The following is a 22644-nucleotide window of genomic DNA, read 5'->3' on the forward strand; positions in this document are numbered from 1 at the left end:
AGGAACTGAATGTTTTTTTCTGAAAAAGCGTGAAACGCACATCATCTTCAGTTGTTTTTCTCTTAGTAATAATGCTGTGTGTTTGTGTCTGTGCGTGTGTGTGTGTGACTGTGTGTGTTTGTTTGGGTCAGGGTTTCCATTTGACCAGTCCGAGAGCAGATCTGAGGAGGACTTCCCGTTCTCCTTCTCGTCCAAGAGCCCCATGCAGCAACCGACCTCCGAGGACAAGTCTGGGGCTGGAGACGGCTTCCCTTTCTCTTTCAACTTTGGAAAGTTCTAGAAAGCGGGGGTTGATCATCAGTAGCTGGAGCATCAGAGATAATATTATTATAAATGTGGTTTTAAGTTATGCAGAAGGAGAATCTTCTCAAATTCAGTCCAATAGGGTAAGGGTGTGCTTCATGATTCACTTGTTTGGATTCTCTCTAACTACGAGGTTTGGATGTGGTAACTGAGATCAGTAGTTTGAGGTCCAGTTCACTGGATGGTGCGACAATGACAATTTAGTTACACAAAAGAATACAATATACAGTCAAATACAAGATTGAATTTCCAAGGTTGAAAAATGTTCTTTTTATCCAAAGTCCAAGTGTAAAGCCTTGGGCCGTGATGTGTCTGTTCTCTTTGTCATTAAGAGCTGTTGTGTGGGGGCTGAGATCAGTTAGAAATGCCAGAAAATGTGTTCTTTTAAAGTTGAACATATCAGAGGGTAAAAATATGTTCCCGTTGTTGGCCCAGTTTAGTTGATTTTTTTTTTTGTTAATGAATTTGTGAACATGCACACATTATTTATATATTATTCATTGAAATGAGATTGAGTCTGGATTTATGTCAGTCAATAAAGTGATATTTATTTTTGTTTATTCACATTCAGATTCAGGAAGTGTTTACACAAATACATCCATACAATTGTATGGCAGTTTACTTGAAAGAAGGAAAAAGACAATAAAAACAAAGGTGATAGAATCAAAGGCAAACTGTGTTATTAACTATGTTTGGATTTCATCATGAATGACATCCAATCATGACATTAGAACACTATATTCACATTGGAGTTCTACAATGGAATCATACACATACCTATTGAAGTGTTACAACAGCATTACTAACAGCTAATTTGTTACAACAGCGGTCACAGACAACTACCTTTTCTTTAAAAGGAAAAAATCTAATGCACTTATACACTGACTGTTAACAGTCAGATTTATATTACATTTTTTAGGGGTCAAGGATGGATTGACAATTCTATGTGCAAGGTGCTTAATGTACAAAAAACATCAATAAACAATAAAGCTAAACAAATAACAAATGCCACAGGTGACACAATCACTGCAAAGCACACTAGATGTATATATTATTAGACAATAACATCACAGTGGGAGACACAATATCAGCCACAAATGTTGCATTTTTGCCATAAAAGCTTACAGGTTAGTAGTGCATGGACAAATTTAGATGAGCGCGATGATGCTCAAGCCCATGCGCAACATACTTTGGCCACAAGCGAGCATTTATAAAGCACCGTAATAATATCAGTTTTTGGTATTTATAACCGTGGTTGATTGCTGGTGGATGTCAAACCATGTGAACAATTTTTTACCTTATACAGCATTTCACCAGCAGGTGTCTACAGCAACACAGTCCAAGACTAAGTCTGGTGAAATGCAATTGATCAGGTTTTATTCCATTGATCAGGTTCATGTTATGAGTGGGGTTGGAAGCTGGAGGGAGTTCATTTAAAGTTGAGGTTATATCTGTGTGAGAGGTCAGAGGTCGTTGGTGTAATCTGGATGTAATCTGGCAGAAACAGTGGCACATAGATTACATATACAGTAGACACAATAACATCAGCAAAGACTGCCTTCAACAGGTGACTGTATGGTTAATGGCGGCTCAAGATCACAACATGGATACCTAACCATATAAGCCACCTATAGGTCAACCCTCCTTGTTTATATTTTAACACTGTATTGCATACGTCCTCAATTTCACTTGTTTAAAATTCACATTCAAGATTGGAATCACATCGTCATACAAAGCTAAATCAAGCAGATGACTAAAAAGGTGAAGGGACTGATTTATCTGTAAATAAAACTTTGAGTTTATATACTTGAGATGTACTAAAGTACTTTAAACAGCACAGCCCCGATTGTTGCTCAGATTTGGCCCTGAGAGTGATCTCTGTCAGGTTCAGGCACATTAAATACAAGAGGTGTAGTGAGATGACTGGATGGATTGAGAGTGAGATGTGACATAACGTGTTGGCTAGTGGATGCTGGTCTTGTTTTTCCATTTTTGTTGTCATTTTCTTCAGATGCCAGTATCTAGGCTCAGGGAGTTCCGGTTCACGTGCTCGATCTCCCCGGGTACGTATTCGTCAAAGGAGGTCTGGTACTTGGCCAACATCTTCATCATTAGCCTGAAGTTCAACCACCACTGGACTTTGGGCATTCTGTGTCTGTGAAACCACAAGAAAAGACAGAGCCATCTTATAGCACTCATATACAGTACATAATATAATACCTCCTTGGCATGCGTGTGTGTGTCCTGTGTTGCCACCCTCAAATGCATGTGTGTGTTGCTGTGTCTCATGTTGTGACCAAATAAAACGGACTTTGACTGACTCACAGTATCTTTGTTAGACCAACTGTGTAAGACTGTGTTAGGCTGCCTCTCTCTCTCCCTCTCCTCCTATATCCTTATAGCACTCACAGTCACCTAACTGTGTTAGTAACTGATGTTATTTCGTATTTATGGAAACGGATTCAAATCGAAATTCAACATTCACATTTTCCAAAAGCAAAACAACAGAAAAGCACCACTTGCATCAACAGGCATCTGAAAAATGAACACATTCTGTTCCATCTTTCCCTACCCTACTATATTCTATGATAACATCCTATTGTATTCTATTTTATTGTATTCTACTCCTTATTCTAATTATTTCAGGGTATTCTGTCAGAAAGATCCAAACTACTCACTCAAAGTCGGTCTGCTCCTTGAGCTCGGTCACGGGACAGAAGGCCAGCACCTTCTTGTTCAGCCCTAAGACACATGCTGTTTCTGGGGCGTTAGCAAACACCCTCCCTGATACACACACACACACACACACAAATAATGCGTTAGACAATAAGACAACACTAACAATATCAGATGCAGCTTCATCTGACAGAGAGAATATTAAAGAAAAAAAATCTGTTCTTAGAATTCTACAGAGAAATTGTCATAACGAAGCAAAAGTGTCAAGAGTAGTCTTAATTCCAAATGTACAATTTGGGGATTGAACAAAACATTCTGTGATTTAATTGCCATAAAACACAGAATAACAAAGCAATGACGATGACATGAATAAAAAACTGAGAAGGGATTGTGAATGTGCTCTCTATTGAATTGAAGTATTTTTTTTCGGGTCACCTTGTCTGAAGGTTTCGCCCATCTTCTCAGTGAGCCATTGGACCGCCCTCACACCCAGCTTGGTGCCAAAGTTCCTGTCGAAGGGTGAGGGTGACCCTCCCTACGAGAGGAGGACAGAGGAAGTCAAACAGGCCAACCATCTTCATGCCCTCATGATGAAATTCTGTCAAGGAGTGGCTTCAGAGAATACACTGATGGAGTGCTAGTTTTGCAATAAACCACAAACTGTTATTTCTTAGGGAACCTGCAATTCTGAGAAGGGTAATATTGCTTCAAACACTTTAGAGTATTTCGTAACCCGGAAATAGGCCATGAGTGAGGCTATTCGAATACTTTCATAAATTGATCAATGGTCACCAGATAAATATTTACCACAGTGATGCAATAAACAGGTAAGTGAGTATAGAGAAAAAAGGAGGGCGGTCAAAACAACCACTTAAAAAAAAAAAAAAAAAAACTACTTCTACTACTACTCACAACACATACTCAACAGATAACCAGGAAGTGAACCATGTCCTGTGTGTGAGGTTATTCATACTTTCATGAATACTTTCATTTTTTTACCAGTGTTCTACTGAGAAATACAATCATCCATGTACCTGCTGCAGATGCCCCAGGACGTTCACTCTGCAGTCAAAGATGCCGCGTCCCTCGGAGGAGTACAGCCTGTGGATGAAGTCCGTGGTGTAGTGCTCGTGGCACTTCTCATTCCTGCACAGAGAAGGCACATCAAACTTCACATCAAAGCTTTATTTATTGTACTTGTATTTGTATTATATTTTTATACCAAGAGGCAACACAATGCGCTTGGTAGAGGAAGGAGACACCTTCAGGTGCAACTGGTGATTTCACTAAACATGAGCACAAAGCTTGAGTAAAACAATCATTTCTATTTAGTCGCTAGTATAGTTATTTTAGTGCAATATGAGCTCAACAGCCTATCAAATTACACCTCTTTCTTCTGTGTTCCTGAAGATAGCAGCTTTCAAAGCTGACTTGGCGTAAGAATCAGAGATTGACCAAACCAGGTGTATATTTTGACATGATGATAAAAAAAAATGTCATGCTAGTGTGAGAGTTAGCAACCCTGCTGTCTGGGAAAATGGTTAAGGAATGTTGGGTTGGTATGGTGATGTTCTTGCGAAATGAAAGTAATAATTGAAATACTGCACCCTTTAACTCTGGACTACTGTACGTCAGTGTACTGACATTGGCCTGTTACCCTTCGTGTTGGTCTTTCCCTTCTGTTGTGCAATATCACCAAACAGTTTTATTCATATTCATATGATTGTTTCATACCACTATGACCACTTCAGCATACTCTAGAGCCTCTTCACTCAACTGTCTAGGTGAGAAGTCAAGGGTTGTTGAGTTTGTGTAGTGTACTAATATTCCCTTTTTATTAGTCATTCCCTTCTGTTTCTACTATCTGACCAGCCAGTGACAGATAGCGGACCGCATGCTCCTGTTTACCTCAGCACCAGGCCTCTCTGGATGTCTTTCTTCATTTTCTCCGTGAGATGCTCCACATTCATCTATCAAAGCAGAAACCACAGTCATTAAAGACTTAGACCAAAGGCGCAGCATTGATGATGATAAATAATGCTGATAATGGCAGGAACACTATTGTTGACATAGTTTCCCGATTGAAGTGGGGTGAATGGCGGTGTTGTTATTTTTGCTGACGCACCTTCAGATCATGGATGCTGAACGAATCCTCAAAGATGTAGGCAGCATCAGCACCCACAGCAATGCCTGTGGTGGTTGCTAAGTAACCACAGTAACCCCCCATGGTTTCCACGACGAACACCCTCCTTTTGGTGCCGGATGCGGACTGCTTGATCTTATCACAGCTCTGAGGAGAGAGATGAACATTAAATATTTATATTCCACATTTATCATGCAGAGAGTTTTATTAGCTTATGTTTTGGTAAAAGTAGACTGAAGTGGATTTAAAAAAAAAAAAAAAACACATGCAGCGTGAGGCTTTGCATTCGTAGCGAACACTGAAGGTAGCATTATTATGTCTATATTAATATTAAACTATTTTATACCATGATGTAAACATATATAGGTTTATGTAGACTGATTCTATTTCTTTGTCGCATGACAAACATGAAAGCAGAAAGGGCCCAATGAAAGTGCATGCTTTACATAACCGTATGCATGTGATTCAATGTTTCCCAGACTCAAAGTCATGTTTCACAGACTCAGAGACATGGCTTCTCCTTGAAAGTGTTTGCTCTGTATAGAGTTACTGTTGTAGATGAGACAGAAAGACATGTCTGCTCCGTGAGAGTGTTTGCTCTATATGGAGTTACTGTTGTAATGCATAACACTCACAGACATAGCTGCGTTGACGGCTGTGTCTGCGCCGATGCTGAAGTCGGTTCCTGGGACGTTGTTGCTGATGGTGGCAGGAACGATGCACATAGGGATACAGAGCTCGTCATAGTGACCGCGCGCATCAACCAGCTCCAGGACCCCCTCATACGCCTGCAGGAGAACGCAAACGACAACTTGTGTAATAGAATGACGTGTACATTTCTGTGTAGGTTAATTTATCTTTTTTAAGAGAGGTATGCTGCATAATGGATTTAATCTCCCAGTCCTGAATGACTTAAGAATTTAAATGACATTGTGCTCTTTTCTAAGTTGTCGTCAGGCCAAGAGATACAAAGATAAAATAGTGAAAAAGATTCCACAAAGATAAAATAGTGCATTCAAAGTCAAAGATGATTATTTCTTTATGGTAATGCCTTTGATCTGCCTTGCTCTGAGCATCCCTTACCTCAAAACCTCCAACAACCAGCAGTGACTGGATGTTGAACTTCTTGATGCTCTCCACCAGTTTCTCCATGCAAGTGCTTGGCAGGGTCCTGTTGGCAGAGGAAAATAAACACAACTCAAATCAAGACCGACGAGAGAAGTCGGACTATCACACTATCACTACCTCTTCACCCTGCTGCCGTCGGGAAGACGCCTACGAAGCCTTAACTCAAGGACTGAGAGACTTAAGAGAAGTTTCTATCCACAGGCAGTGAGACACTTGAATTCAAATTTTTAATTCAACACCTTATTTTTAAATTTGATTTTATTTATATTTTTTATTTTATCTATATAAATTAACTAATTTATTTTATATTTTTGCACAGTGTGGAGCATTGACCCTTTAAGATTTCACTTCAATTTATTGTATGTGACAAATAAAAACACTTGAACTTGAACTTGAAACCTGCCTGCACGGAAAAGCATCTGTTAAATTCCTTAACCACACCTGGTTCAGGTAGCACTCCACACTAAAATGTGTGTGTCTGTGTTTGTGTTTCTCACCGTTTGGTTCCCAGTTTTGAGCCTCCCAGGCCAGTCCAGCCTGCCACACTATGCCACTCCACCTCAGACACCTGCAGATGGAGAACAGGGTTAAGAGCACGTGTTTACAGAGCTAATCGCAAAACTAAACAGGGAGGGACAGAAGTGACTATTTCAATAGGGTTTAGAGTCTCTGTCTCACAATGATTGCCACCCATTGTTCAAGAATAAACCTGGATCCATGACTGACACAAATCCAAGACTGAGTCTCCAAAATATGGTATAAAATTGTATACTATTAATACATGCACATTTCAAAGCAAATGCTGTACTGCACCACTTTTGTCGAGTTGGCAACAAGGCTGCAAACAAACAAAACAAAGCAGAAAACTGAATAAAGTTTCAGCAAAAATCAGAATTATTTTATGTTTATATTGTTATTCTTCAGAGCGACTTCCATAACACACTAGCACAGTTGTCTCAAATACATCCTTAGCCTGTGCATGTTTTTACACAAAGTCATTCCTCTGTCACTTTAAACTGTTTGATAACACCACAGAAATACATGTACCATCTGGGAGCAGGAGGAGGAGGAGGAGGAGGAGGAGGAGGAGGAGGAGGAGGAGGAGGAGGAGGAGGAGGAGGGTTAGGGGGGAGGCAGGCAGCGGGATGCAATGCCACCACCCCACCACCCACCCCCAAATTGCCATTGGAAGGCTGGATGGAGGATGCTCCGGCAGGAAGCTGGGATGTCAGGAGAATGTGTAGCATTCAATAAGATACCCCTTAATAGGCCACCCTACTCCATGAATATGAATCTGTGTTGATAATGCATTGCTCAATATTTCCAAGGATGACACAGAAGGATAACATTTTAGAATTGCTTTATTTTAGCATGATCATGAAGCATATTATTTATCATTTGACAACATGAGCAGTTGAGCAGTGTGTTCCCTTCACAGAGTAAAGAGCAGGAAGCCACTGAAGGTGCTGAGGTTATTAGAACTATCATAGAGCCTGAAGCCTGTAGGGAGTCTCATGTTAACTACATCTTCCACCTCCAGCTGCAGAGTTACACCAGTAGAGAGATAGGAGCGTAAAGAATTGTAATCGTACAATAACATAAGCTCCTCTCCATTCTTAAACATCTTGATATTCATTTCGCGAGAGGTTGTGTAATCCATGACTGTGAATCTGAAATAGTAGACTCCTTTAACTGGAGCTGTGAAGAAGCCGGTCATGTTGCTGTAGGCCTGTCCAACATTGGTGATGGTTTTAGTGAAGACCAAGTTCATCTCAGTGTTCCCAGCCTCTATGTATCCTGAGTCAGTCAGACCAGCTGAGAATGCCACCTTGGGTTTCTCTGTAATCTCTTTCTCCAGATTCACTACTTCAGTCTCAGTGGCTGCCAGTCTGGTCTTCACATCTGTCAGCTCTGAATCTTGTGCTGCATGTTCCATCTTGAGTTTCTCCACCTCAGTCTCACTGGCAGACAGTCTGGTCTCCACTTGGGCTTCACCAGTGTCCATCCGTGTCTTCAGCACTACTAGTTCTGCCTCTTGTGCTGCTTGTTTCTTGATCAGGCTCATCACTTCAGTCTTCATGGTGGTCAGGTCTGTGTGTTGTGCTGCAGCGTCTTTCTTCACATGCTCCATGTCAGTCTCAGTGGCTGCCAGTCTCTCAGTAACTGACCTCAGATCCTTGATCAGGTTCATCATTTCAGTCTTCACAGCTGTCATCTCTGCCTCTTGTGCTAAATTCACCCTTTGTAGGGCATCCACTTTAGTCTCACTGGCCACCAGTCTTTGTTTCACAGCATCATTTTCAACATCTATTATGTTCAGCAGATCTTTGGTGTTTTTTAGCTCATACTGAGTGAAGATCAGAGTCATTCCTTGCTTGTCCACTATGGCTCTGAGTTCCCTGAGCTCAGCAGAGACGTCCAGCTGGGTAGTGACTGCAGCAGCAGCAGCCCCAGTGCTCTGGCTCTCTGTGTAAACTTCAGTCTGGGTGCTCCGAGTCTGAGATCCACAAATGGAGAGCAGCAGCACCAGCAGTGTGATGACAGCCCTCATCTTTAACCTCATTCCCTCTCTGACACACAGTAGTAGCAATGGTAGTAGTTGTAGAAGGTTGTTAGTCTCAAACCTGAGACACCCTTTTTATATGTCTCAGTTACTCATTATGTAAGAAATGTCATGACGTTTTGGGGTTAAATAAAGTCCAGGGACACTGATCAGAATTAGAAATAGCAGATTTTCCAGGACATATCTGGTTTTCAGTGTTGTGGGAAAATTAAACCCGTCACAGGTGGGGCTTCATATTATGTTTATCTGAGACTGCAATGTCATACCAGAGAGGAGGGAAGTCTCTACAAAGATATAGACTTAAAAACAAAATGTTTAGAATTTGAGGTAGTAATAGAAGTAGCAGTTGTAGCAATACTTTATGAGACTCAGTCTGTGAACACCCTCTCTGAGTTATTTAGTGATTATTTATGGAGATTCATCACTTTCGGGGTGAACTGGAGTCCAGGGACACCAATATGGTTTTTTTTCCTTGACATATCTGGTTGTTCAGTTATCAGTGTTGTGGGAAAGTGCAAACCTGTCGTCCCTCATGCAGGGCAGGTAGTGCTTCATTGGGTGACTTAAATATTGATGATGGAAGGTCCTAAGAAACTGACTACATTTAGTCAATATAGATAGTTTGATTAGAAGATAAGACTAAATGTTTTTGTTTTTATCATTACCAATTTATTATCATTTCCTCCCTGCAGGCTGTAGCAGATTTGGCTCCAGGGATGACAGGCTGTGTCTGTGGAGCTTCTACCCCTGGGCTACGACTTCGACTTCGTTAACAATGAATCCAAACTTTCCAGAAAGTTCTATGAATGCCCACACTTATCCAGCCTTCTTAAATCCCAAACGTATCCCTGACCTGCATAAGAGTTCTCTGTGAAAATGTCCCTCTGTTAGGCATAGATATACAATTAGCCTACCCTACAACCCATCCTCTTTCTCTCCCTCTCTTTTTCTCCCACTCTCTCTCTGTCAATGATCACAGTCTAAGCCGTAAAAAAACAGAAAGAACGGTTCTTCACGCAAATAGAACTTTTCAACCCATTACTTACTTTCTGACTTCAATAACGTATTCATTACATAAAATGACTGGACTACTTGCGGAATGATATGAAAGATATGAATATGAAGCACAAAACCCTTTGCCAATGGCAGTGGTAAACGTTGGGGTGGCCCATTCAAATCAATCAAACATTTAGCAACATTCTGAGGAGCCGGCGGGCCAGAATTGAGACCCCTGCTCTGAGCCTTGTGTCTGTTGCTGCATCATCTACTGCTCTCATTCCTGTTTCCAAGGGCAGTATTTTGACTCTATTTTTGGAAGAGTCTTTAAAGACCTCTCATAATCTCATCTCATCTTCATCTTTGCCTATTTTCTGGTGTACTGGTGTATTTCTGTTTTGCTAATATAATTACCCTCCAGGAACAATAAAGATCAGCTGAATGAAGACATCTATGAATGAATGTATGTTGTGTATTAAATTGTGAACAGCTTATTGGATCCAGTGATGAAGAACCACTGAATGAATACATAAAGCACTGTACACCTGTGAATGTACACCTTTTTGCACAAGGTTGCCTGATAAAAATATAAATAGAATATAAAGAACATACATCAATATGAATAGAAATAAATATATGAATGAATAGAAATAAAAAGCACACAACGCATATACAGTATAACACAGAGGGTGAGAGGAGGCGGTGAGTTTGTACCTGTCCGTTGGCGAGTCCGTAGAAGCCATCGCTGACGGTGTAGACCCTGTGTCCCTGGGCCAGAGCGACTCTCACGGCCGAGCGCACCGCCGCATTCATGCCGGCGGCCGGAGCACCGACATTCAGGACAGCCATGGAGTAGTTACTCTGTCGGTACGGACACAGGATGAGGATAAGTTACTTCAGTTCAGTTTGACCCAGTTTTATTTGCACATTGTCACATATCTGGAGAAGTTTTCTATTAACAGGGGTGAATAGATGAAGCAAAGCTAAACAATGGAAGTCACAGGACGTATATCTCAGAAGGTTCTTGGGATAGAGCCTATCTAGCCCGACCGGCCTGTCTGAAGTACATAAGATTGATTTCAGAGAGACAATGTATTAACCTGAATATCTTGAGCACACAAGGATTAAAGACATTAATGGATTAGCTAAACATTGTTGGGTGGGTTACCTTTTCGGTGGCTGGTTTCTGGTGAGATAGTAGCTTGAATATGTTCCAGTTGTTCTCGAAGCTCCTGCAATAACAAGTCAAGGTTTGAGCACACTTACACCAAATGATACACCAAAGACAGCTTAAACATCATGCCAAAGCACAAAGCATACATTAACTGTTTGCAAACATAAGATATGGACCCAAATCCATCACAGGAACTTGTATTCCTAATCTCAGGATCACAATTTTTGTTCCTGTCTGACTACAGTTCCAGGAACCTTTTTAAGTCCCTGTACCTGAGTGGACAGGGGGCTTAGAAGAACCTGTGTCTCTCACCTGCCTCTAAGCTGAATGGTTTCATCAAAGCGCTTCTCATTCATGGCTTTCTGGACCTCCTTAGTCTGGGAACACGCAGACACATCATGACACATTATGGAACATGCATTAACACTGTAAAAGTACACAATACATGTTTATATTTACATTCACAATATTAATCAATTGAATTCATAGTGAATTGATTTCATTAATCAATTTAACTTATAAGTGAATACATTATGTTACAAGTTTGCAAGTGGTTAGCATCACAACTAAAATGAGAGATTCACTGTAAATAATGTTCTCTTATTATTAATATATAATTATAATTATTATATCTTCAATACACATAATACAATAAACATTCAATGTACATGTTCACAAATAACGCAATCATAATAAACATATGTCGTAAACATAATAAACATAGTTTGAGAGAGAAAGAGCTGTCGGTCTTATGTCCACAGACTGACAGGTGGACTCACCATCGCCACACACTCCATCAGGGGGAGCCTGGTTGCCTGGTTACCCGACAGGCCGATGACACAGGCAGGGGTGTCGGGCGTGGCCTCCATCAGGGCCACCACTGCCTCCACCCCCAGCCTACTGCTCTGGGGAGGGCAAGAGAACATGCTGGGGTGAACTTAAGATGAAAACTACCACTTTGTGCTGCACTCCTTAAGTAATAAGGTCCTCTTTCCATCCACTAAGGACCTTTATGAATCTTTAAATGGATAGACCAGAAAATTCCAAACAAAAGTTCTTAAAACTCCTTAAAACTGTGAGGGGTTTTAGTAGTTTTATCCGTAAGCGCACTTCCATGGGACCAATAGTCGTAAATACAACCTCAATGTGTTTCCCCAACCTTAAAGGCTTCTGAATACCATGCTGTCTGCGATGTCCACTGCACAGGATTAAAAGTGAATAATATAAATAAATTAAATAAATAGATAAACAACGACTGGATACTTACTAGAATTCTGTCAAAGGCAGATGGGGTACCTCCTCTCTGCACGTGACCCAGCACGGTCACTCTGGTGTCATAGCCCAGCCTCTGGACGATCAACTGCACAAGGACATGGAAGAACATTTACATTATAGCACACGGCAATGCTTCCTGTTTCCAGTGCAAAAATGTAAGTTTATTATGTGCACATGAGTTTTGTTATGTTATATATTATAATAGAAGATACTGTTAGAATAGTTATACTATTATTTGCGTGACACGACAACCTTTAAAAAGGGTGAGACCAAATTCAGTAGTTAGTATATAAACATTATTTGGATGAAATGTACGGCCATATTAATCAGGGGGTACGAGACGAGGTTTACAAAGAGGGATCCCAACAGGAGGAAGCGGAGCGGGCACCCACATCTTTGACGTAGTCGGAGGAGATGGCCTCTCCACTCCTTTGGATGGCTCCCTCAGCGATGATGACCACGTTAAGTCTGGAGCCTTTACTGCGGCTCTGTGCAAAACAGAACAAGAAAACAGGGTCAAAACACAGGACAGCAGACGTGCTTCTGCTCAGAGGCTAAAGCCTTAGGCTCTGCACAGCGCTTAATGTGCCTAATGGCAATTATCTGCTATATAAGGGCCATTCTACCGAATTCGTGTAATATGCAGTCCCTGCATACTATTTACAAAACAATTAGGTATTTAGGCATAGATAATTAATTAGAAAATGTTATGGTCTTTATAAACCCAATGCATTGCATGAGATAGTGATAAGCTAAATATATACAAAATCATCATTTATAGGGTACTTTCTATTGGGAAGTAGCTGTCCCCAACCCTGACATCTAAATTTCAATGCCTTTAAATAACACAATGATTTAATTTCAAAGATCTTTATGATTGGGTTGAAACAGAACTTGGAATATTTAGATTTATTGTGGGTTTAATTTTTAAATCAATTTACTATACTCAAAAAATCATGTCCCTAGTTTTCATGTCACTACCGAAACACAAGAGTTTTAGTCCATTGGCTGAGCCTGTGTTTTAGCCACGACTCTGCATTTTTGACCATGCAGTGACACTGCATCTCTGTCCCTCATGGTTGAATGGTAAGTAGCTAAATCCCATAGTTTTTATATAAATGTGTTCCAAAGTCTGAAAATCGACGTGTAACCTTAAGAATTGTCACTACCGAAACGCATGTTTTCTTCAATTAAGTAAACCTTTTGGGGTTTCATGGAAAATCTTATGTTTGTATGTGTGTTCACCTCTTCAAAGATGTGTTTGCAAGCCGTGTGCTTGCTAGAATTCTTTATTTATGCTTAAAGTTAGCTAGAATTGTCACTACCGAAACAGTCACTACCGAAACATATGGTAGTGACCAGATGATTTTGGTAGTGACAAAATGAAATGGTAAGTAGTTCAATCCCATAATTTTTAAATAAATGTGTTGTGTGGACTAAAGGGCGGCCCAGAGCACCTTTTGGATGATTTTGGCAGAGAAATGAAAATCCATCCAACAGTGCAGTCACTACCGAAACAGTGCAGTCACTACCGAAACAGATTAATTGAACTTGAAAATTTGGTAAAAAATTAATTTCTATGGATTTCATTGTGAAAACCTTCAAGAAATATTTGTAAAAATACTCTTCAGAGAAGGGAAGGAAACACAATCTGAACAGGTCAATACTAATACTTTTTTACTATAGTAAATGTGATGTTTCGGTAGTGACAATTTTTGGAAGAGGAAAAACATTCCAACACATTCTGAAAATACAATATAAAACTTGACTGTTATTTTACTAGATATGTGTACTTTAGATATGGTACAATATACATACGGACAAAGATTTGGGAATAAACCATAAAAAAACTCAAAATATATCCGACATGACTTTGCATCAATTCGGTAGAATGGCCCATAAACGACTACAACGGATCTGAATTGATCTGAATGTCAAACCAACCTACCAGGCAAAACTCCAACAAAGGACAGATAGATGCAGTATGTGATTTAGCAGTAAACAATTCCGACTGGGATTTAAACAGAAGATTCTTCCCTTTTGGAGTGTGTCTAAAATTCCCCACTGTAGCGGAAGATACGTAGTTTGTCTAAAGAAAGATCCCTGAAGCAAACCGCAGGGGGCACCCATAATGCTGTACTATTTATAGCTCTGCAGACCACTTAACTCAACTCTGTGTATATTTCCCCTTATCAGCCCCAAATTAAGATAAAACGATTACAGAGAACAAAAGTAAACACTGTAAAACACTGGAATAGAATATTAAATACATTAATTCATTTCCAAACTATAACCCCACTAGAAATGTACATATCCTTGTGCTGACAAAACACACAATGTTATATAATATCCTTTTATAAAATGATGGGATGTCAATTACTCAAATCTTGGTTTGTCTATAGGATACTGGGGGTAACCCTGCCACTGGTCGGTCTCTGGATATTAAAGGGGTTAGTGGTTAGTCTCTGGAGGTTTAGGGGATCTAGGGTTTGTCTCTAGAGGTTTAGGGGGTCACAGAGGAGCTCAGATGCCCAGGTCTGACCTGCTCCAGACGGGCACACATGCGATCCTCCCATCCCTCCTCTGGTGGGGCTTCAGGGATAAAGAGCCAGTCCGCGCCTGAGGCCAACGCAGACACCAGAGCCAGGTACCTGAACAGGTGGACAGGTGAGTCAGTGTCTATCAGTCCTATTCACATGTGTTCATACTGGTCGTAAACAGGATATGGATGTTACTGACCTATTAAGTAAAGCCAGCTAAAGGGGAAACGGTCAAGCATAGCACTACCACAAACGCTAAACACATCTAGGTTTAAATTCCCCAAATTCGGATAAAATATCTAACTTAGGCTATTGCTTGGATCTACTTCAGACTCTTTACAGTACTTTAAAACCTTAAGATAACTGTCCCACTAAAAGACCGCATGCAAATGTGAAATGAAAACTCCTGCAGGACACTGTGGGTCCAGGGAGAGGAAGTGCGTGCGATCAGATCAACTTACCCACAATGCCTTCCCATGACCTCCAGCACGAACGCCCGCTGGTGGCTGTCAAGGCAGAACACGGCGAGAGGTCAGACAGGAAACCACATACCACAGCCATCAGTAACACTCAACAGCTCAACAGCTACCAGGGAAAAGCGTTCACCACACTGACATGCCAGAGTGGGTTACAAGGCTCCAGGTTACATTTCGCTGACCGCTACTCATGCTGAATTCAGTTTCAGCACACAGTTGCCTTATAACTTACTGTATGAGGTGTACACGTTTAAAAGTTTAATAATCTTTTTTAGTTTATTGTATTGTTGTGTTGTTATAAATATTGTCCCTCATGGCACCAAGAGGAGCAGCACTCCAAATTTCGTTGTATGCAAAGCTATAAAAAAGACTTTCTATTTCTATTTCTAAGTTGTGGCACAGCACTTTGAAAAAGCTGGACTCAAAACATCTCTTCCGCTCATTTGTTTGGTTCACATACATCTAGCAAAGGCAGAGTGTTGGAGGGGGATGTGTCTGCCAGTGCTCGAAAAACGAATCACAGAATGTATGACATAAACACTAAGCTAGTAGTACAGATGCAAACCAAGCACACGGTCAGTACTTTCAGGAATGTAGATGATGTAGTATTTTACAAACAATGCTGCTATCATCCTCCGAGAGACACACTTTTAATCTTAAATGGAGGCTACAAGTTGAGGCACATAACCCAGTACACATGGGCTCTTCATTCAAAGTACAACAAAGGTAGAAGAGGCCTCATCCTCTTACATTATGGATGGGTTGTGTAAACCTCAAATATAATCACAGAATGTATTACATAAGTGCATAGCTTCCTAGGTGGACATGTTGTTTTTGGTGTAAATTATTTGTGGATTATACATTTTACAGATGACATTTTATCCTTCCACCTTTTTTTAAACGATAAGGAATGATCACATTTTAAAGCCAGTCAATGACTGCAAATATAGATCCTTATTCTGGAACTCCTGCAAACTACGGTCTCAGGTAAAACCATCTACGGAGGGAGTGGAGGATGTTGTTGTTGGCACGCCGCCTGCTGTGACAGGGGTGAGTGTGGGCAGGAGCTTTGGACTGACAGACAGGCCTGCCATTCAACTGATAACTCCCCCCCTCCACTCCACGCCTTGCTGATTTACTTCAGCACATTCCACTGTACACAATAATCCTGCACAATCAGCCAACCAGAACCCACAGACATATCTGTGCTTGTTACTGCACAGAGCGGCCATCACGTGGCTGGAGACGGCGAGAGCTTACTGTAAAGCCATCTTCAGGAGAAAATTACATGGAATGTTATATCTGGTCACTGCGCTGGTGTGAATACTACAGCTGCAGCCAGTCGGGTGAACGATCTGTCTGAAGAGATTATTTGAACCTATGTGGCGTATAGAAAATTAAAGGACAAATCCACCACAATCTGGTGGTTACTAAGACAAGCTTTGTGCCACAGATTTGAAATCTGCTGAATTAATCATACGGATATATACGGATATTCTCCAGCGAAAGGCACTAGATTAAACACTTAAACGTTTGATTTACAGATCAGTGTTCTCTAGACATTTTAAATGGCTTCCCAATGGAGCCTCGCTCCCAATCAAGAAAGGCCTCCAAAATCAAATATGGACTCCCCCTGCTATTCTTACAGTTATATTTAGACAATATGTAAACATATCTCCCACCAGTGAGAGGAAGTCAGCACTGTCTGATCCCTCAGGCCACAGTTCCAGTTCCTGTGAGTGTTGTGTGTTGTGTGTGTGGTGTGTGTGTGTGTGTGTGTATGAGTGAGTGAGTGTGAGTGTGTTTGTATGTGAGTGTGTGTGCGTGTGCGTGTGCGTGTGTGTGTGCATGTGTGTGTTTCACCTCTGTGCCGTGGTGGTGATGGCGTCCACAATTTCCATGATGCGATGCAGGGCGGAGTCAGCACCGATGGTCATGTCCGTCCCACAGAAGTCGTTGTCGATGGACCCCACCAGGCCCACGATGTTCAGGTGGTCGTACTGCTTGGCTGTGGCGTCTGAGATCCTGCCTTATTAAAGAAATATATAATAATTTGTTAGATAAAATATTATAGATTTGTTAAATACAATTTTATTAGTTTTCCATGGGCCTTATGAACGCACGTTTTTCAGAAAGACTACTGTAGTGCGACAACAACAAATCATAAGCCGTTTTAAACAGCCTAGGCTCCCAGTACCTTTCTCCACCAGCTCAGCAAGCAGTCCGGTCCACTCGCTGCGGAAGATGTTAGCCCCGGTGAGGCTGCCATCTCCCCCGCACACACACAGGTTGGTGATGCCGCGCTTCACCAGGTTGAAGGCTGACGCCAGCCGGCCATCGCGTGTGGTGAAGGCCATGCATCGAGCGCTACCGATCACTGTACCTCCCTGCAGGTGCAGAATCATAACAGTTACGAGTAGAATAGAATAGAAAAGAACAGAATAGAACAAAATAGAATAGAGCGGCTCTGATTTCCTCATGATATGACTAGTAAATAATCTACATGTTGCATTCATGTACAAGCACACACATACGTATGTTCATTGGAAACGTGCAATGCTAAATAGGCTAATGTAGGCACCTTAGGGCCTCACTGCCAATTTAGTGCATCACATTGTATTAACACATGTTGTATTATTCTCTCTTTTCGTCTCTGTGTAACAGCTGAATAACTTTGCCAGTGAAATGTCCATTAACAGATGCTAATAGTGCAGGCTGAAGAGGCACCGGCGCGGTAGGAAGCTGTAATCGATTTTTGCTTGTACATACATTTCTTACATGCACATCACTGCGCCATTATTAGTCTGGGAGCAGGAAAAATGAGCAAGCAGACACACACTGAAAAATGCCTTTTACAGCACTACTAACTCCAGTGTCTCAGGTACACCCAGCACAGAGAGCTTGACCTGATAAATCACTGAAAGGAGCATTTACAGAGAATGGCTACTTTCTGTGACAGAGTGCCGTCACTACACTCTGACTGCCATATCATTGAGCCTGGGTCTTTGGCGTTGCGGTCAGACTGCAGGTTTGGTACCCTGTAGGTTTCAGGCCAGGTGGGGTGACTGCTTTCTCTTTTTTACATAGTATATATTTTAAGCCTCCATGTCTGATTAGGGAGTGCAATTCTGCAGGCTATTTTTGCACATGAACAATGCAGATCTCACAATGCAGCAGGAAGCAGCAAAAGCCATTACATTTGAACAAAGTGCATTTCAATAAGACTTTACAAACGACCACAGCAAGATGAGACAAATATGGCATCTCTGGCAGAAGTACCACTATAAAAACGCATGTCAATTGAAGAGGCACTTTTGATAGAAATTGTCTGGAATTCATCAAAAGGCAACACAAAACTATGAACATCACAGTCGATCTGTGTACTATGGACAATAATAATAATAATGGAAATAAACCCCACGGCATAGGAGTAGAAGACTTGTTTACAGATGTTATGGGACAAAACACATACGTTCACTACTGAGAGAGACCACATTAACACATAATGACAGTTACACAAGGGTTACGTTTTGCTTGAGTAGATAAGGAGATGGTTGAGGATACAGCAGGTAAGGCACCTAACCTTGATGTTACATCACAGAGAAGACCTACCCACCTCAGTCAACGTAACTACTGAGAACATCTAACAATGGGAGCACATACTGCATTAGTCTGGGTTGCGTCGGGATGTCAAAGGCATTGCAAGGCAAACTTGCATGGCTGCTCCGTCATAAGGAAGTGCTAGTGGCGCTTGACTACAGACTGGCGAGCTAGGGTTATACACATGCAACAAGCCACCTTACCGGCTCCGAATCTCAACTGGGAAGGAGAAGAAAAGAGGAGATGAATAAGAGGAGAGACATCAGTGAGGACAGGAATGAGAGAGCAAATGGATTGTTTAGGTCAGAACCAGAACTATGAGAACTGGAACCATGCTGGACAACTGTGACCTGTGATCATAGAGAACTAAGAATACAGAATAAGGAACTGCAGTATGTGTTGAAAATGAACAGATTTCTTTATTGAACATTCCCATCCCATTCATGATCCCATTCTATTTTATTATGGACATAATTCTATTATATATACGTAGTTCATTTTGGAAATATATATTTAATTCCAGAGATCCTGCATCAGGTCTGTGACTTTTAAGTGCACAGGCAGAATATTTCAAAACCCAGCTGCACTCACATGCTGATAAACCCCCATTACACCCTGGATGCCGCAATTTTGTCACTTTGTTGTAACTGTGAAATACTTCCTTCACAGAATAAAAATACGAATGAGTCATTTCTGACAGTCATCTCAGGATGTTCTCTTCCACTTCTGAGACATTAGTGGTTGATTTACAGATGGTCTCTGGACAAGAGTCAAGACTATTACATCACAAGGATGGACCTGGCCAGTTACATCCTACTGTACAACATGCTCCTGTCAAAATATATATCAGTTATTGTAATAAGATATAGTGTAGGGTCTGTACTCGTCAGTAGCATCTGTAAGGGGGCAGTTATGATCATAAGTCTGAAGAGTAGATGCATTTAGCCCATCTGATAGAAAATGGACTGACATCGGCTGACCTCTGACCTCGCCTGACCTCGGCTGACCACAACATGTTTTAGACAGAGATCAGGAGAGGAACACTTTCTGGGTTTCAGTTTGCCCTGCTTGTTAGGACAAGGACACGATATGCAGTTCTAAAGAGTTGGGTGTATAGGCTGAAGGGTTAAAACCTTAGACTAAAATAACAATTTTAACTTGTTGGGACCCACAAGTGGGTGACTCATTATACTAGACCCAGCATTTTAATTAACTGCATTGACATGTGTGTTTGTGTGACCAGCTTGATGACTGTATTGACCCCAACATCAATTTGCACACCAGGCTATGGTGCCGATGGCTGTGTGTGTTTGTGTGTGTGTTTGTGTGTGTGTGTGTGTGTGTGTGTGTCCTTACCAGTTGGATGATGTTGGTGACGCTGTGCCAGTGAGCCAGTTTGATGTTTTCTCCTCCATCTACCAGGCCCTGATAACCCTGCAGGACATCAATGTCAACACTTTAGAGGTGTGTGTAGACACTTTAGAGGTGTGTGTGTAGTGGATCAAACGATGGCATAATTGTATAAAAGTTCTGCAAAAAAAATCTGTGAAAGTCTGCACTTGAGAGAAACATAACATTTAAATTAAATAATACATAAAGAAAATATAATACATACAATATAAATGAATAAAAGAATGCAAATTTCAAAGGTTAACAATGCTGTTTTCTCAGTTTTGTTTTGTTCTGATCATACCAATGTGTCATGACCATAATAAATCAAGAAGTGGTTGTGAACAGTAGGCTACATTGACATACAGATCAGACCCCAACTGAAACAGATGACGGAGGGAGATTTTAAAGAGAAATATACCTCATGAACAAGATAGACCTTGGCACCAACATATATTCCCATTCTGGTTACAGCACGAACTGCAGCATTCATTCCTACGGTGGGTCAAAAAGTACAGAGTAGCTGCACATTCATTTGTACCAGCGTTATAGAACACACAGGCTACATGAAACTGTTTATATGTATACACATGAACTACACTGTTTTCTCTGCGCACCTTTTTACAACTTTTTAAATGTCAATGCTTTGGCGACATTCGTTGTGGGTTCATTGCTTAAGGCACGCTGGACTGGGCAACACCACATCCTGACAACTCGCACGTAGGCTTCAAGGAGGCACGCGCCACGCCTATCTACGCAGGTCTTGACATGTGTACAATGCAATCCCTAACCGTATGTACAGGCAGCTACAGTATGTGTAGGTTAGTTGTGTCACGATACAGTAGCCTACATAATATATACATATGTAAATATTAAAACGTATTTCTTTCAAACAATGTGTTACACAAACATATATTTTAATGAAGCATTTCCTATTTTATAAGAACGCACTGTTAACTTTAGCTACGATGTTCACATTTCCACAGCAAACATTAAGACAGAACATTGTACTAAAACATGCGCAGATGGGTCCTGTGATGCTGGGATAGAATGTCACCTGTCCTGCAGAAGACAGTGATAGAAATGATTAGCTTGTCTCATGTTCAAATAGATACTACAGTCTACAGTACCTTGGGCATCTCCGCCACTTGTCAGTACAGCAATGGCTCGGCCTGCCCCCGTCATCCTCAGTTTTTCCAGGGCTACCGAAGACATCCTGGTTTCAAGGCGCGGTTTCGACATTATAATATTTACAAAGTCAAGCCGCTCGGAAAAAATATGTCGGGTACAGAGTGTTTTTATGCAGGCGCTCTGTAACACAGTAGATCCTGGTGACCTTCCTTGAGTGTGAGCGTCACCTTGACTCCTCCCAGTTCTGTCGTAACAACGAGGGTTGGAACTAGCGTGTGCTTCCGATGTTCTGAGTCCAATGCAATGGCTGCTCTTACTATAAATTAGATCCGTTAACAGCATAAAAATCTGCCTTTTTTTCTATGGGAATTACAATTTCATGTAAAGAGAAATAGACCAATGTAGACCACAAAAAAAAGCACATAATATTGAAGAGCATGGATGTAATCTATGCCAACATAATTATCAAAAGTTAGCAAATTATGAGTGATCTTTGAACAAGCACTTGGCACCATTATTACCACCTTTTGACCTTCCTGGTTTCTCACAGCTACAATTACCCCACAATATAAGATCTGTGGACTTTGATCTTAGTTGAGTATAGTAGGCCTACGCCTATCAAATCCTTTACCTCATAAACCTTATAGCCCACTCTGTCACACTGTCCATACACTAAACAGCAAAATCCATTGATGTATTTTCCACCCAAAAAACCCCAAAGACTACTTGTAGAATCATAAAAGACCCTAATTTGAAATAAACCACTACTTTACATAATATCCTTAAAAAGGGTAATACAAGGTACAAGACACTCTTCATGCTCTTCAATTTTTGAATATTGAATTATTCTCCAACATTTATAGTAAAGAGAAATGAGAACTGTTGTTATTCCAACTGCAACCTTCTTGTTTGGTAACATAATGCTGTGACATGATCCTATATGTTGCTTTCACATGTATCCTATAAAATGCAATGGTGTGGTGCGTGCATAGAAGAAAGAGAAGCCTGTGGTTTGGTACAGTACATCAGTGTTTATTCCATGCAGTTGTTTGCTTCAGGTTTACTCCCGCCCCTCCCCCCACTGCACTGTACACTGGCTAATACAGGACATTATCAGGATTGGTTGATCATTACGCCATTCAAGAAAAAATAAATTACAGGCGAGGCGGGAAAAAGGCGGGATGTGAGTAAGAACGACAGACACGGGAGGGGGGAGAGAAATAAACCAGGAAGAGCTGACGCTTCAACAG

At 41.1% G+C, this 22644-nt stretch overlaps 1 protein-coding gene across 1 annotated transcript; it reads right to left on the reverse strand.

Moving 5' to 3' along the window:
- Positions 1-1700: 1700 nt before the first annotated feature.
- Positions 1701-21557, reverse strand: pfkla (phosphofructokinase, liver a). Its single transcript, XM_080838236.1, has 22 exons — positions 21394-21557; positions 20685-20758; positions 20231-20308; positions 17472-17661; positions 17138-17303; positions 15260-15304; positions 14801-14909; positions 12651-12746; positions 12251-12343; positions 11763-11888; positions 11296-11360; positions 10978-11041; positions 10524-10670; positions 6748-6818; positions 6206-6293; positions 5758-5910; positions 5105-5269; positions 4888-4949; positions 4014-4125; positions 3415-3514; positions 2982-3087; positions 1701-2458 (listed from the first exon to the last, which is right to left on the reverse strand). Exons 1-22 carry the CDS (start codon positions 21503-21505, stop codon positions 2311-2313), a joined length of 2370 nt encoding a protein of 789 aa, XP_080694362.1. The 5' UTR covers positions 21506-21557; the 3' UTR covers positions 1701-2310.
- Positions 21558-22644: the final 1087 nt, after the last annotated feature.

Source organism: Sprattus sprattus (assembly GCF_963457725.1).
Source record: "Sprattus sprattus genome assembly, chromosome: 5".
In the NCBI taxonomy this organism is placed as follows: Eukaryota; Metazoa; Chordata; class Actinopteri; order Clupeiformes; family Clupeidae; genus Sprattus; species Sprattus sprattus.